The following is a 16414-nucleotide window of genomic DNA, read 5'->3' on the forward strand; positions in this document are numbered from 1 at the left end:
GATATGATTAAAGTGGTGGGTGGACTCATTTACATTTTGAGCAAAGCCAATTGAGTCTAATAATAGATTAAATGCAGTGTTGAGGCTGTCATTCTCAGCATCTGTGTGGATGTTAAAATCGCCCACTATAATTATCTTATCTGAGCTAAGCACTAAGTCAGACAAAAGGTCTGAAAATTCACAGAGAAACTCACAGTAACGACCAGGTGGACGATAGATAATAACAAATAAAACTAGTTTTTGGGACTTCCAATTTGGATGGACAAGACTAAGAGTCAAGCTTTCAAATGAATTAAAGCTCTGTCTGGGTTTTTGATTAATTAATAAGCTGGAATGGAAGATTGCTGCTAATCCTCCGCCCCGGCCCATGCTACGAGCGTTCTGACAGTTAGTGTGACTCGGGGGTGTTGACTCATTTAAACTAACATATTCATCCTGCTGTAACCAGGTTTCTGTAAGGCAGAATAAATCAATATGTTGATCAATTATTATATCATTTACTAACAGGGACTTAGAAGAGAGAGACCTAATGTTTAATAGACCACATTTAACTGTTTTAGTCTGTGGTGCAGTTGAAGGTGCTATATTATTTTTTCTTTTTGAATTTTTATGCTTAAATAGATTTTTACTGGTTGTTGGTGGTCTGGGAGCAGGCACCGTCTCTACGGGGATGGGGTCATGAGGGGATGGCAGGGGGAGAGAAGCTGCAGAGAGGTGTGTAAGACTACAACTCTGCTTCCTGGTCCCAACCCTGGATAGTCACGGTTTGGAGGATTTAAGATAATTGGCCAGATTTCTAGAAATGAGAGCTGCTCCATCCAAAGTGGGATGGATGCCGTCTCTCCTAACAAGACCAGGTTTTCCCCAGAAGCTTTGCCAATTATCTATGAAGCCCACCTCATTTTCTGGACACCACTCAGACAGCCAGCCTTAACCAGCAGTTTCAAATTTCCTTCAATGTCGCCTGCTCTGGCCCCCGGAAGACAATTGACTATGGTTGCTGGTGTCGCTAACTTCACATTTCTCAAAACAGAGTCGCCAATAACTAGAGTTTGATCCTCGGCAGGTGTGTCGCTGAATGGGGAAAAACGGTTAGAAATGTGAACGGGTTGGCAGTGTACACGGGGCTTCTGTTTAGAACTACGCTTCCTCCTCACAGTCACCCAGTCGGCCTGCTTTCCCGGCTGCTCGGGATCTGCCAGAGGGAAACTAACGGCGGCTAAGCTACCTTGGTCCGCACCGACTACAGGGGCCTGGCTAGCTGTAGAATTTTCCACGGTGCGTAGCCGAGTCTCCAATTCGCCCAGCCTGGCCTCCAAAGCTACGAATAAGCTGCACTTATTACAAGTACCGTTACTGCTAAAGGAGGCCGATGAATAACTAAACATTTCACACCCAGAGCAGAAAAGTGCGGGAGAGACAGGAGAAGCCGCCATGCTAAACCGGCTAAGAGCTAGTAGCTGCGCTAAGCTAGCGGATTCCTAAAAAAAGGACTTGGAGAAGGTGTATGATTGTGTACACTGAGGGATACTGCGGGAGTATGGAGTAAGGGGGTCAAAATGTTAAGTACGTTTGTATGCTGTAATATGATGATATCTTAATGTAACATAAAATTAGCTCTTTTTTATGTGAAAACATTGCATTAACATTTAAACTGTATTTTTTATGTGGGGAAAAAACATAACATTGTCATGGTATAATGTCATTTGTATGTTATGATAATATGATGATATCTCAGTTTAATGTGACAATACTACATGAAAAACATCTTGAAATAAAACTTATGTTATAATGTGATACTGTTCAATCCACTCCGGTGTGGCAACAACACGCTTTTATTAGAAAGCGAAACATCTGAAAATGGAAACAGCAAATTTACAAATCTATGCAGTGGGGACAATACGTTGGTCTATACGCTGCAGACAAAGATGAATTATTGTCTTATTCAGTGGATTACAGTGTCATCGCTCTTATCTGTTGTTTGTCTTCAGTGTCGGGCAGCAGACAGCAGATTAGTATTGAATCAGTGATGCTGAAAGAAACAGAAGCTTGAGAGAATCACACAAAAAAATAAGAAAGTGAGTCACTGGGAGGGATTCTTTTTTTTTCCGACTGCAATATCTTCACAGCCTGAAGTCAACAGTGGCAAGAAACAACAGTTCTCTGTAAGAGTGTTAACAATTACAACCCCTGGCAATAATTATGGAATCACCGGCCTCGGAGGATGTTCATTCAGTTGTTTAATTTTGTAGAAAAAAAGCAGATCACAGACATGACACAAAACTAAAGTCATTTCAAATGGCAACTTTCTGGCTTTAAGAAACACTATAAGAAATCAGGAAAAAAATTGTGGCAGTCAGTAATGGTTACTTTTTTAGACCAAGCAGAGGGAAAAAAAATATGGAATCACTCAATTCTGAGGAAAAAATGATGGAATCATGAAAAACAAAAGAACGCTCCAACACATCACTAGTATTTTGTTGCACCACCTCTGGCTTTTCTAACAGCTTGCAGTCTCTGAGGCATGGACTTAATGAGTGACAAACAGTACTCTTCATCAATCTGGCTCCAACTTTCTCTGATTGCTGTTGCCAGATCAGCTTTGCAGGTTGGAGCCTTGTCATGGACCATTTTCTTCAACTTCCACCAAAGATTTTCAATTGGATTAAGATCCGGACTATTTGCAGGCCATGACATTGACCCTATGTGTCTTTTTGCAAGGAATGTTTTCACCGTTTTTGCTCTATGGCAAGATGCATTATCATCTTGAAAAATGATTTCATCATCCCCAAACATCCTTTCAATTGATGGGATAAGAAAAGTGTCCAAAATATCAACGTAAACTTTTGAGACATATTGCTTTACGTTTTCTGTCTTGACGCTTTGATGTCTTCCTTGGTCTACCAGTATGTTTGCCTTTAACAACCTTCCCATGTTGTTTGTATTTGGTCCAGAGTTTAGACACAGCTGACTGTGAACAACCAACATCTTTTGCAACATTGCGTGATTTACTCTCTTTTAAGAGTTTGATAATCCTCTCCTTTGTTTCAATTGACATCTCTCATGTTGGAGCCATGATTCATGTCAGTCCACTTGGTGCAACAGCTCTCCAAGGTGTGATCACTCCTTTTTAGATGCAGACTAACGAGCAGATCTGATTTGATGCAGGTGTTAGTTTTGGGGATGAAAATTTACAGGGTGATTCCATATTTTTTTCCCTCTGCTTGGTCTAAAAAAGTAACCGTTACTGACTGCCACAATTATTTTTCCCTGATTTCTTATAGTGTTTCTTAAAGCCAGAAAGTTGCCATTTGAAATGACTTTAGTTTTGTGTCATGTCTGTGATCTGCTTTTTTCTACAAAATCAGAGTGATGCTGAAAAACTAATTCATGCATTTATTTCCTATTTACTTGTAGTTCCTAGGGTTTGTAAGAGTAGAATGGGAGGCAGAGCCTTCAGCTTTCAGGCTCCTCTCCTGTGGAACCAGCTCCCAATTCAGATCAGGGAGACAGACACCCTCTCTACTTTTAAGATTAGGCTTAAAACTTTCCTTTTTGCTAAAGCTTATAGTTAGGGCTGGATCAGGTGACCCTGAACCATCCCTTAGTTATGCTGCTATAGACTTAGACTGCTGGGGGGTTCCCATGATGCACTGAGTGTTTCTTTCTCTTTTTGCTCTGTATGCACCACTCTGCATTTAATCATTAGTGATTGATCTCTGCTCTCTTCCACAGCATGTCTTTTTCCTGGTTCTCTCCCTCAGCCCCATCCAGTCCCAGCAGAAGACTGCCCCTCCCTGAGCCTGGTTCTGCTGGAGGTTTCTTCCTGTTAAAAGGGAGTTTTTCCTTCCCACTGTCGCCAAGTGCTTGCTCACAGGGGGTCGTTTTGACAGTTGTGGTTTTTCTGTAATTATTGTATGGCTTTGCCTTGCAATATGAAGCGCCTTTGGGCAACTGTTTGTTGTGATTTGGCGCTATATAAATGAAATTGATTTGATGTGATTTGATGGTATTACCCTGACCTGTAGTAATACTGTGAGAAATCGTTGAGTCATTTTTGATCAGGATATGTCATTCAAAGCGCATATTAAACAAATATGTAGGACTGCTTTTTTGCATTTGCGCAATATCTGTAAAATTAGAAAGGTCTTGTCTCAGAGTGATGCTGAAAAACTAATTCATGCATTTATTTCCTCTAGGCTGGACTATTGTAATTCATTATTATCAGGTTGTCCTAAAAGTTCCCTGAAAAGCCTTCAGTTAATTCAAAATGCTGCAGCTAGAGTACTGACGGGGACTAGAAGGAGAGAGCATATCTCACCCATATTGGCCTCTCTTCATTGGCTTCCTGTTAATTCTTGTGATTTGGCGCTATATAAATAAAATTGATTTGATTTGATTTGATTCTCTTATATACAGTTTTATATCAATTCTACACCTATCTTTAAGACCAGAAGGTGGTTCTGATCAGTTTCTTTACTGCAGATGTAGTGCAGAATAAAAAAAAAAGGTCCCACCTGAGAACATTAAAAATATATGACCAGGCAGTCATAAAATGAAAGAACGTGTTAATGATTACACTATGCACTTTTAAGGTTTGGGAAAACACAGCCCTACACCTATGTCTTTCCTTTTCAGTATTTTTTAAAAATGGGATTTCTGTCATACAAATTCTGCTGCTATAAGCAAAATTTAGTCTTAAAACAGCTTCTTTTTTTTACTTTTGTTACATAAGTAATAAACGTCCATATCTGGACTGTGCCATGATTTGTACAACATGGCCAACAGGCCGGTCCGTACTTTGCGTGACACAGTCTCTGTGAGAAAGAAGCAAGCCCCAACCTCCAGCCGTCAAAAATGGAGCCACCTGGAAGAGGGAAAACGTTGCAGTTCCGTGAATGGCTGCTTGAGGTTGACACCATAATCAAGCAGATTCCCAGCCCATGTTAAAACATCCAACTTTAGAGGAGAAATAAGTCACTTTACATCCTGGTACAAAAAAAAGAAAAAAAAATTCGGTCTCTATAGCTAGTTTCCCTCTCCATGACAACTGCACATGGGGTGAATTTATTATTTTTTTAACGCCTTAGTTTAAGACATTTTAAGCCATTACGTTATGCATCATTAGTGGTGTGGTCACTTTAAGCGATAGCTAGTATGTACTGCTGGGCCGAGTGAGAGAGTCTTGCTACCAGACCCTGTTAGCTGTGGCTGCTAGTTGTTGTTCGAGACAGTGTCCATCCTTTCAGAGCATTTGTAATAATATGGCTTGTTGTACGGCTAATTGCCCAGGCAGATCATCTAAGATGTCTGTGCTCCAGTATTTCTGTTGAGTGAAATTATGTTATTTAAATTTTGTATGCTAGCATCATTGACACTTTTAGCAACTATCGGTATCTTGATGGCATTAGGTCCAGTTAGTACATGATTACTGAAGAAATAAGCTGGTCATAATGTTTAATAACCACATCCAGCCACCCATCATGAAAAACACCACCCAGTCCCCAAAAATATCCTTTAATAAAACATCCGAACCATGGTTAGCTGTTAGTTTTGTAACTCTGAGATGGGGGTATATTCATGCTTCGTTCATCCCGCCCAGGTCATGAAAGTTCTCACCCTTACTCCACCCCTTTACCAGGATGTAGGCAGAGTAAGCACTGCCAACATGGCCACACCCAGTTTTTGACCTTGAATACAGCTCTTCTTGGTCTCTTCAGAAAACCTACAGGTGACATCATGGACGGTTTGTCCAGCATATATACAATCAATGGGAAGAAGGTCAGGGCTGGCAAAAAGAATCTTAAAGCAGCAGGCAAGGAAACTGGCTGTTTCTTCTTGACATAAGAATAGGATTTTTTTTTTTTTACTTATTTGTTTGTTGTTCGGATCCCTCATCTTTGCATCTCTGGAGTATTTTTCCACTACAAACTTAAAGACTTGTTTTTAGGACAACTGGTGACCTATATAAACTTGTTTAAAATGTGTATATCATGACCCCTTTAAAAAGGTTGACCTTCCAGTTTGACCTTTGTTTTCAGTCAAATCAAATGTCGAGTGTACTCACAGGTTGCAGGTCTTGCATGCTGATCGGGAGCTCTCTCAGAGTCAGCAGCAGGTCGAGCTGCGTGCTCAAGCACGGAATATTGCACATCTGCAACAAAGAAGTGTGCTAATTATCACATCACGGTGCAGAACATTACCAAGACATTAATCAGAGTTATCTGAGGAACAGTTGCTGCTTAGAGAAGATGCAGGCGGATGGCTGCAGCTTGTTTTATAGAATGAAGAGTTCAGATTAAATCAGGGTACCGAGCGACTGCCAGCCGGCTGACAGGCTGATTTTCCAGACAAACTGGAGGCTCAACACCTTGAAACGTTTGGCTGAGCTGCCTTGTCGACCTTTGTGTTGCTGCTCACTTCTAATAAATCACTTCAACTTGCTCGTTCTCATGTAGCTTCTCCAAAAAGCAAAAGGGCACCCGGCCTGACAGATTGTTAAGGGAGTATATGAGGATTAGTGTTCGAATGCTCGAGCATGCAACCTTCTGGTTATGTCTGGGGGCGGGGGCTTCCTTTTAAACTTCTAATGTGCGGCTGACAGATCCCACGCCAACATACTGCTGTCAATTTATTCCTTTCTCAGCTGAAACTGTAATCGCACATTTGCCGCTAAACTTAGAGTGATCACATTGTCATTAAGTTTCTTGCTGAGTTTGTCTCACTAATACTGATCTTCATCAAATCTCTCAGCTCTCAGTTTGTGAGCATGTACATGCGCCATGTGAAAAAAAAAAACACGTGGAAAACGTTTCCTACACATAAGATTGTGAAAACCTGTGCAGCATGATGGCTCCACTTAAGGAAAAGGTCAGGACTTCATCACTAATGTGTTTATCTGTTGGAAAATGTTCTCCTGCTGCAGACGATCTGAAATGAAAGCAGTTATTCAGAAATCACATAATCACAACGTCTCTTCCTGTCCGAGGGATAATTAAAAGTAAAGTCACCTGAGAAAAGACAAAATGCCTGCAGACCCACATGATCTGTTTTCCACATGACAGAAAAGGAATATTTGAAGTTAATGCATCAAATAAATGAAAAAGGATTGTTGGGTATGAGTACCTTTTAAATTGTGCATGTTTCAAATCTGGTTTCTTACAAAAAAGCAACATTTTTTTTTTTTTTTTTGACGATTATATTTCACAGTAAGACATCTGGATCCTGAGCAGGATGTGCACAATATTTCAGTTGTTGAATGCCTGTCATGAGATATGTGAGATATGTGTGACCAGCAGGTATCAGGATATTATAAATGTAGCAAAAATGTCTCATCTCACTGTGGAAAAGATGTGAAAAAAACTATCTTGGTTCTGATCAGTGAGTTCTTTTTAATCAGGATAATCGTTATACCACAATTTGTGGAAATCAGATGAAGATGTTTAGATTAATTAAAAGAAATGTTTAACAAAAGTGCTCTCCCACTGCGGGAAAGAAACACAAATTATCCAGAATTTGCATACGGTTTCTAATTAATATCAACATGTAATCATTTCTTCCTCTTCATAAGAGGAAGATGATCAACTAAACATGTTTCTGCTCAATCTGTCATAAAATGCACCATCTTGCTACCTCAAAGACAGGAAAGAAACTGTCTAGAAGTTCCCGAACAACAAAGAAATATTCTTCTCAGGCTGGCCATTTCTCTTATGATTCTTTTCCACCAATCTCTTTCTCCACATAGTTACCTAAATATCTTCACCCCATTAACAACCCTCCTTGTCTTCCTTCCACTGTCCAGATGTCACACCCAGTGTCTTCCTAGCTGTCTCCATCACCACATCTGCAGCAGTCTCACCTGCCTCATCTGCCTGTCTCACCTCCTCCCTAAATTTCACACAACATTCTTCCTCCTTCAGTTTCCACTATCTGGTCCTTGGTTCTGCTCTCACTCTCTTCCTGTTCTTCACCTCCAATGCCATCTAACAAACCACCGTCTGAGGCGAGTTATGCTCGTCCCTGCCAACACCTCACAGTCTCCAGCACTCAGCATACGTGGCCGAGTTATCAGGTTTGCAGGGATTCAAGATTAAAAGTTATGGCTGAAAAATTATACTTAAGCTTGACTTGAGGAGCTAAAAACTGTACCTCCATCATGTACTGATCCACAATGTGCAGTTCTTCCACAGGTCCCTTATGGGATTTGTACTTTTCCACATCGTCTGTGGTGGGCACATACCTTGGACACAAAAACAAACAAAACTGCACGTTAGATAATGTATTTTTCTTTAACAAAATAATGCGTGAACGGTGCATCTGGAAAGTATTCACAGCGCTTCACTTTTTCCACATTTTGTTATGTTACAGCCTTATTTCAAAATTGAGTAAATTCCTTTTTCCCTCAAAATTCCACTCACAACAGCCCATAACGACAATATAGAAAAAGTGTTTTGAAATTTTGGCTTTTGTTTTTGGTCCTGTGCGTCTGTCCGTGTGTGAACAAAATATCTCAAAGAGAACAAAAAAGGGTCAGCCAAGGACAAAGTGATTTGTTTGTTGTTTGATTTCCTGTTAAAAGGGAGTTTTTCCTTCCCATTGTCGCCTAGTGCTTGCTCACAGGGAGTCGTTTTGACCATTGGGGTTTTTCTGTAATTATTGTATGGCTTTGGCGCTATATAAATAAAACTGATTTGATTTGATTTGGAGAAATGTTTATAAAATGTTAAGGTCGCAGGACAAGATAGGACAAGTGTGGAAGCATGCCATGCCATGTCACACAACTGGCTCATCCCCACCTCTCGACAACAACATCTATCTGCTGTGGTCAGATGAAATGTGGGTGTGTCCTTGTTCTTTTCCAGTTGCTGGCGTCCTCAACATTGACGTGTCTGTGTGCTGGATGATGCCAAGAGAAAGGCACCAGCTGTCAAAAATGTCACAGCTGAAATTTCCTCACTCCATCTGTTCTATTTTGTGTTTTTATTTTACTTTTTGCTCCACATATTTCCCTATTTGACCTTTACCACGTGGGCTGTACCTGACTGCAGCACAGATTTCAAGCAACCTGGAGAAAGTGAAGTGTTTAAAAGCAGCTGGTGGCTGATGGGAAAAGCTATTTACCGCCACGCGCTTGACCCAGTGCTTTCAAATTGGACTTCCTCTTTTTGTCATTTTGTGCAATCTGGCCTCAAACCAAAAGTGCTCACTTTTTCATGAGGCAGCCTTTGTGCCACTGGAGTAACATCAGTCATTAATATTGCAGCACCTGTTGGGAGAGATTCTTCCAAGATTGTATTCCTCAGGCTTACGCCATGCCACATTAAAATATATATTGTGTTTTCACAGAATGAATAAAACCGTGCACACAAAGTGCACCAGGTCACCTTTTCCTTCCGGGAGGTCAGTAGGTGAGTAAACTGCAGCTAAAAATCGCAGCGCCTTTTACATGCTTTCAGAGTTATAGTCCTGCGGGCATGTCAGTAGTTTCCATCTCTGCAAATAACCCAGAGATTAAACTTTTATCAGTAAAGTTGCTCTGCTAAAAGGCTCTGGCATGTGCTGTGTCGTATCAGACGGCATGCACGGCTGCACAAACATCTTCCTTTGCAAGAAGTGACTGCTCCATTCAATCACGGCCCTTGTTGATTTGTCGAGCTGCTACTTCGTACGGATTTTGTCTGTGGAATCTAAAATGCACATCAGGCCGCATAGACTTGTGTACAAAAATGTCAGTCACCTCTCGAGTGTGACACAGCGAGGGCCCGCATACAGACGAGCACGTTTCCCAGCCACAAATAAAAAAGTCGTACCTCCTCAGAGAGGTGATGTGCTCATCAGACAGGCCTCCATCATCCTCATTAACAATGAAGAGTTTGTCCTTCAGCTCTCCCGGCTGCACTGGAAAACTTTTGAGAAAGATATCTGGAAGAACAATAGATTAGAAGAAGTCAACACTCTCCACACTTGGTGAAAAGCTTTCATCTTTAAAAGACAGCCTTTTATGAAATGACTCAAAAGGCATTGTGCAGACAAAGGGTCCTTTGCTTAATTACATTCTCCCAAAATGCCTAAGGGGAGTGCACAAATTTGCATTCTGTCAAGTCAAAGCTGATGTGATATTTTGGTGTTGCAGAAAAAAAAAAAAAGAAGAAGAAGCTCCTGCATTATGCAGGAGCTGTGTGAAACACGATTCATTAGACGGCAGCAGCATTAAGACGTGTGCAGAAAAGAAGTGGTGAAATCATGTTTGAAATGATTAAATCCAATACCCTTTTGTTAAATGGAGGCTTAGAACTTGCTTCTTTTTCTTTCTTTTTTTGGTGAGGGGTGCAAAGTGAAGCTCATGAAATCTCAATGTGAGGACTTTGCACTTCTGTCCAAAGTAAATGCACTACGTATTTTTGAACTGCGCCTAACATTTTCTTTCAGCATTACTTTTCCAATGTGACAGCTTGTTTTGTCTGTTTTTATCTATTATGCGCTCATTCCTACCTGCCGCTCTGCTTTGTTTCTTGTGCTGCTGTAACACTTAATTTACCTCCTGGGGAAATAAAGTGTTATATGTTAATAATGAATGTTGAACGCACAACGTGAAGCATCTTAAATGTACACAGGGGCCCATAAAGTCTCATATTCCAAATTACTGGTCCAAAACAAAAGCGAAACTTTGGTATAACAGAATCCAAATGATCTGACTCATTGAAAATCTACACATGGCAACGTGGGAATAAATGAGAAGCAGTTTGGAAGAACAAAGCAGCAATGAACACATCTCTAAATCCTTGATATTAAAGAGCCCAGACATTAATTCCCCCCGCAGAGCCGACGGAGAGATTCGTGTCACATTTTCAGAATGAAGAAGCAGAACATCAGACATTAAAACAATGTTGAGTGCTGCTAGCGTCCTCAACAGTCAGTCTTAGACTACCCCCCCCACACACACACACACACAAAAACTATAGTCAAGTCTGGAAGCATATGCTGGTTTCACCCATGACTGCATCCACCACACTGCAGAACTGCCTTGGTTCCTGGAAGGCAACCACCCAGGCAGACAACTGGTCCATCCTATATCTTGAAAATAAATCCTTTATCTGTTGCACCCATGTGAAACGTGGGCGTCCCATTTGCCTCAACAATGAGGCACCCATGTGCTGGATCATACCGAGAGAAATACACAACATGGCCAAAATGTCATCACTAATCCTCACAATACAAGTGGTTGGCATGAAGCTGGACTCTCTGGTGATGGTAGCGGAGAAGAGAACACCGGACAAACTGCTGGACATTCTGGACGAGCCAGTCAGCCTCTGCACACCGTCATCAGCGACCAGAGGAGCCTCTTCAGCCACAGACTGCTGCTTCCCAAGTGCAGGACCAACAGACTGAAAAACTCCTTTGTCCCTCAGACCATCAGACTGTACAACTCCTCACTCAGGGGGAGGAGGAGGAACAGGAAGACAGGGGACGGGAAAGAGAGCAGCAGTAGGAGCCAGTAAACCAGTAGCGAGCAGCATTTCTGGTATTTATATTTGCGTATTTATATTTATATTTGCAAATTGTTTTTCACTTTCACTTTTGACACTCTGTGTGCTTCTTACCCTGTGTGCTGCTATACAATGCTGCTGGAACCTCAAATTTCCCTGAGGAAGTCTTCCCAAGTGATTAACAAATTTCTGTCTAATCTAATCTAATCTTCCTCAGCTGAGCCTCTTTAAGTATCAATTTGTTTGATACAAAGTCATTCCAGTGGTGTCCAGAAATCCTCTGTGGACACCATGTACCAGAGACATCCAGTCCACACCTCATCACACTGACTGATGTCCAAGTCTCAGTACCATAAATTAAGATAAGAAGCACCAGTACTAATGCAAATAAAGTCACGGGCAATCAGTCAAACCAAGTATCGCCCTGGCAAATTGCAGTATGGAGACAAAGAACGTTTCCAACATGCTCAGGCAGCCACAGGTGTACTTTTAATTAGCAAGCCGACATTTTCAGTCAATAAAGAAGCAGAATGCAGCAGGGCCCTCGAGGTTAAAAAAAAACAACAAAAAAAAACACTTAGCTGGACAAACACTCGGACGAGCGGTGCAGTATGACGGCACACGGGCATGAAAGATCAAGTCAAAGGTGTCCAGTGACCCTAAAATACTCAGAAGCTGCGGAATGTAAAGGCAACTATAATAACCTGTATTTAACCAGATAAAAAGCCCATTGAGATTAAAACCTCTTTTACAAGGGTGAGCTGGCCAAGAAAGGCAGCAGCACACGTCATAATAGACATCATCTAAACATAATAGACATCATCGGGAGAACGTTAAAAACAAATGAAAGCAATATACAATGATCAGCTTGGTCAGTGTAACAATACATAGGATAAAACAAATTAACATTTAGAAACACAGGCACTGTGCATAAGAATTCTATTCACAGGCTCTTAAAGCAGAGCAGAAGGTGTTCAAAGAAATCAGCCAGGACAGTTTCAGTTCAGATTAGAGGACATTCCACTTTGAGGGAGCAGAAAAACCAAAAGCTTTCTTTCTCATTTCAGTGCAAACACGAGGTACACAAAAGCACAACATGTCAATCGAGTGCAAAGTATAACAGCTTTCAGATCTCCGAAGTAAACTGGATAAATAAATTGCAACCAGCCCAGCAAGAGCCTAGTAAACCAGAGTCTTCCGATGTGTGTATATCACCTTACAGTCAAAGAAGGCATGCCAGCATTAGCATAGAACTCACAGTGGTGGGTGAGACTTTAACGTTTCCCATAATCCCCCTGGCGGCCCCCTGCACCTCCCAGAATGCACCGCAGCACCAGCAGAGTTCGGGCGTCTCACAGCGCATGTAAGCAATGGCTAGCGGGGATGTGGATAGGTTTGATCCAGCAAGTTCACGGGTGATTGTGATGATGACACGTTCTTCCAAGTTGAGAGGGTTATCTAGAGGAGGTTTAGCACCTGGGATGGACTTCTGCCATGCCCCAATGTTGTCCATACTTCATGAGGTTTGTTTACATGGTGCCCTGAACCGGAACTCTGCTGAAACTGACCTCTTGCATGAGTCACAGACCGCGAGATGGCATGAGATTCACAACTGTGAAACAGCGAATGAATCTCAAGGCACAGTACTGCATTTTACTTCATCACATATTACGTTTGCAGCGTGTTGCAGAGAGAACAGACGATCAGACCCATTAGTGTGAATGAACACATCAGTGCACACATAATATACAAAATACATTACAAACTCTAATGGAAAAAGACAAACTCACTCACTCCATGTCTTGACGAGTGCGCAGCAGAACGCATCCCATCCAGCTGTTTGTGTTCCACGTGTCTCTTTTGCATGCTGTTTTCACTCGTGCACTTCATATGTGTTTCATTTTTCTTCACCAAACCTCTCATCCCTGAGTTCAGCCAGCACCTAACATGCTTGTGTTTTGAAGGGAATGACAGATGATATGCTGATTGGTTTATCTCATATTTTTCCCCAAACAAGCTCACAACTAATTAGATGACTAAGTAGAATGCTTGTGCACACTGCGCCCCCTTTTTTGTGCTCTGATATTGTGCTATGAATGTAGATTTGGAGATGCCCCAAGTGTATTTGTGGGATGTGCTTTAGATCATAGATCGTCAAGATAGGGCCCTGTGTTTTTAACTGTACTCTCCTGTAGATATGTCCGCTTGATATTTCACTTCTGATTTATTTTCTCTAATTATTTATCACAAATTTGCAATATTACAAGCCTGAGGTGAAGTCTGGCTCTGGGCTGGACTATTCTGCAGCAACAATGCCAGATTTTTGCATGCATGCCGACTCCCTGTGTAATAGCATCAGATGAATAAATGTGGCAAAATATGAGATATGAGCTGAATAAACAGCATAAATTTAGTCAGCTCTCTGGTGAAAACATGCAGACAAGCACAGAATATGTGTGTGTGGGGGGGGGGGGGGGGTGCACAAAAGCTTTTAATTTTTTTTTAAATGTCTAGCTTCAATGAAAACTGAATCTAAAGGGACTCTTCTGTATTTTGATCTGAAGCTCTTATGACATAAAGGCTGATTGGAACCTCCTTCAAAGCCCCTGTTTTTAACAGCATGTGCCATTTTGGAGCAACAGCAGGAATCAGGATTTCTCTTGTTCTTCAGATTTCCTAATTGTTTCTCTCTCTCTCTCTCTCTCTCTCTCTCTCTCTCTCTCTCTCTCTCTCTCTCTCTCTCTCTCTCTCAAGCTTCCAGCACAATAATCCGTGGCCTTGGGAAGCCTACAGGCTTTGATCACTTTGCTGACAAAAAAAAAAAACAAGTTTCCAGGTCAGGAGAAAAGTAAGAATTCCAAATTCTTTGGTATCAGACAGAAAACCTGTGTCGTTCTCATCCCCTGTTCGTATTTGATGATCATGTGCACTCTAATTATGTTGCCAGTCTGCACATTCATGCTGATTGCGTTTAGCAGCCCGGGTGGGGACGTTTCTGGAATGTTCTCCCTTAGTGTGAGTCTTGAAATATACATGTTTCATACACGCAGTTAATCAAAAGTGAAAAGTCATTAGAAGGAAAACAGAACATGTTACACTTGACAAAAGCTCTGCTCTGCAGGGTCAATTATGGGATGGCTGTTTTAGTGACACACTGCCCCCTGCAGGCAAACATAAGAATAAACTCTCTGTGCTCTTTGACACCATGCCAATCAAAAGTGTTACCCTAAAAAACAAGCAAAACAAAAGGGCAACACAAACAGGTCTGTTGAATAAAAACTAAAGAGCCTTGAGTCTTCTAATGTGGTGCTGCCCCCTGGTGTTTGTGGATGGAGTAAACTCATTTCACAATAAATATTTAGCATGACTGTGGCAACACGTTTTTGCCCTCCAAATCCAGAAATATCACCCATATGGATCACTTCAAGCAGATATGTAGATGCTGGTGAAAAACACCCGGTCTCAAAATGTTATAGAAGTGTGTGTGTGTGTGGGGGGGGGGGGGGGGGGGTAGTTTGAGGAAGATCCAGAGTTGATTAGACATTAATCACTCATTCACATAAGTCCTGTAAAGGCCCCCTAATGGTGCCGGGACTTATACCTGAACACCACGATGAGACCCCCTGTCCATCACAAGTTACTTCCCCCAAACAATGCACCTACTTACAGCTGAGTGAACTAGGACAATGCAGATAAAGTGTCTTGTCCAGGGACACCAACAAGTAGCCTGCCTTCCAGACCTCAAATCGAACCCCCGTCTACATTTTGGTTGTCCAACTCCTGTCAGGAAGAGCTGAAGTCATTTGGGTCAGTGCTTATCCCCAGATACTCCAGAGTTAAATCGATGGGGAGTTCCTTCTGGGTGGGACACCTGTCCATCGCAGGTTAGATGAATCAAGGACCGTCATCCATAATCAACTCAGTCCAACCAGCTGTCCTCCAGGCCAACACAGGACTTAGATAATATGTAATAAAAGTTACAATGAGACAAAAAACAACCTGAACTGTCACCAGAAACATGTTTTTAATTTTTATCAAATCTGACTGTAGACTTGGACACAAATCCAGTTCCAGTAAAGACATAACCACGTGTAAACATTTCTTCTGGTAATGAACTAACCATGGCCAATGGTGTGTTTATGATACCATAAAAAGACTTGAATTAAAAGCCTTCAAAGTGAAGACCATCACTCAAAAAAAGGAAAAAAAGTGGAGGAGAGGGTATTTTTGAGGAACAATCCACAGAAGCACTTGTCTGTCTGAATCTGTCCACTGGACAGGCTGTTCTCTAATGTCATATACCAACACAGAGCAGAGTAGCTACCTAAACTCTGTAAGGGAGATAGAGTATCTTGTCAATAGTTTTACATCCTCATTGAAGACAACTTTGGATGCTGTAGCTCCTCTGAAAAAGAGAGCTTTAAATCAGAAGTGTCTGACTCCGTGGTATAACTCACAAACTCGTAGCTTAAAGCAGATAACCCGTAAGTTGGAGAGGAAATGGCGTCTCACTAATTTAGAAGATCTTCACTTAGCCTGGAAAAAGAGTTTGTTGCTCTATAAGAAAGCCCTTCGTGAAGCTAGGACATCTTTCTACTCATCACTAATTGAAGAAAATAAGAACAACCCCCGGTTTCTTTTCAGCACTGTAGCCAGGCTGACAAAGAGTCAGAGCTCTATTGAGCTGAGTATTCCATTAACTTTAACTAGTAATGACTTCATGACTTTCTTTGCTAACAAAATTTTGACTATTAGAGAAAAAATTACTCATAACCATCCCAAAGATGTATCGTTATCTTTGGCTGCTTTCAGTGATGCCGGTATTTGGTTAGACTCTTTCTCTCCGATTGTTCTGTCTGAGTTATTTTCATTAGTTACTTCATCCAAACCATCAACATGCTTATTAGACCCCATTCCTACCAGGCTGC

General features: G+C 41.5%; 1 protein-coding gene across 1 annotated transcript in view; it reads right to left on the minus strand.

Annotated features, from left to right (window-relative positions):
* LOC117513083 (formin-like protein 13) overlaps positions 1 to 16414 on the minus strand; it is a 125044-nt gene that overhangs the window by 43593 nt on the left and 65037 nt on the right. Inside the window, exons 9-11 of the mRNA XM_034173407.1 lie at positions 9810 to 9921; positions 8149 to 8239; positions 6068 to 6154 (exon numbers count right to left, since the gene is read on the minus strand). Of these exons, the coding sequence (XP_034029298.1) occupies positions 6068 to 6154; positions 8149 to 8239; positions 9810 to 9921 (290 nt within the window). The remainder of the gene's footprint in view (positions 1 to 6067; positions 6155 to 8148; positions 8240 to 9809; positions 9922 to 16414) is intronic.

The sequence above is a fragment of the Thalassophryne amazonica genome, chromosome 6 (genome assembly GCF_902500255.1).
Source record: "Thalassophryne amazonica chromosome 6, fThaAma1.1, whole genome shotgun sequence".
In the NCBI taxonomy this organism is placed as follows: Eukaryota; Metazoa; Chordata; class Actinopteri; order Batrachoidiformes; family Batrachoididae; genus Thalassophryne; species Thalassophryne amazonica.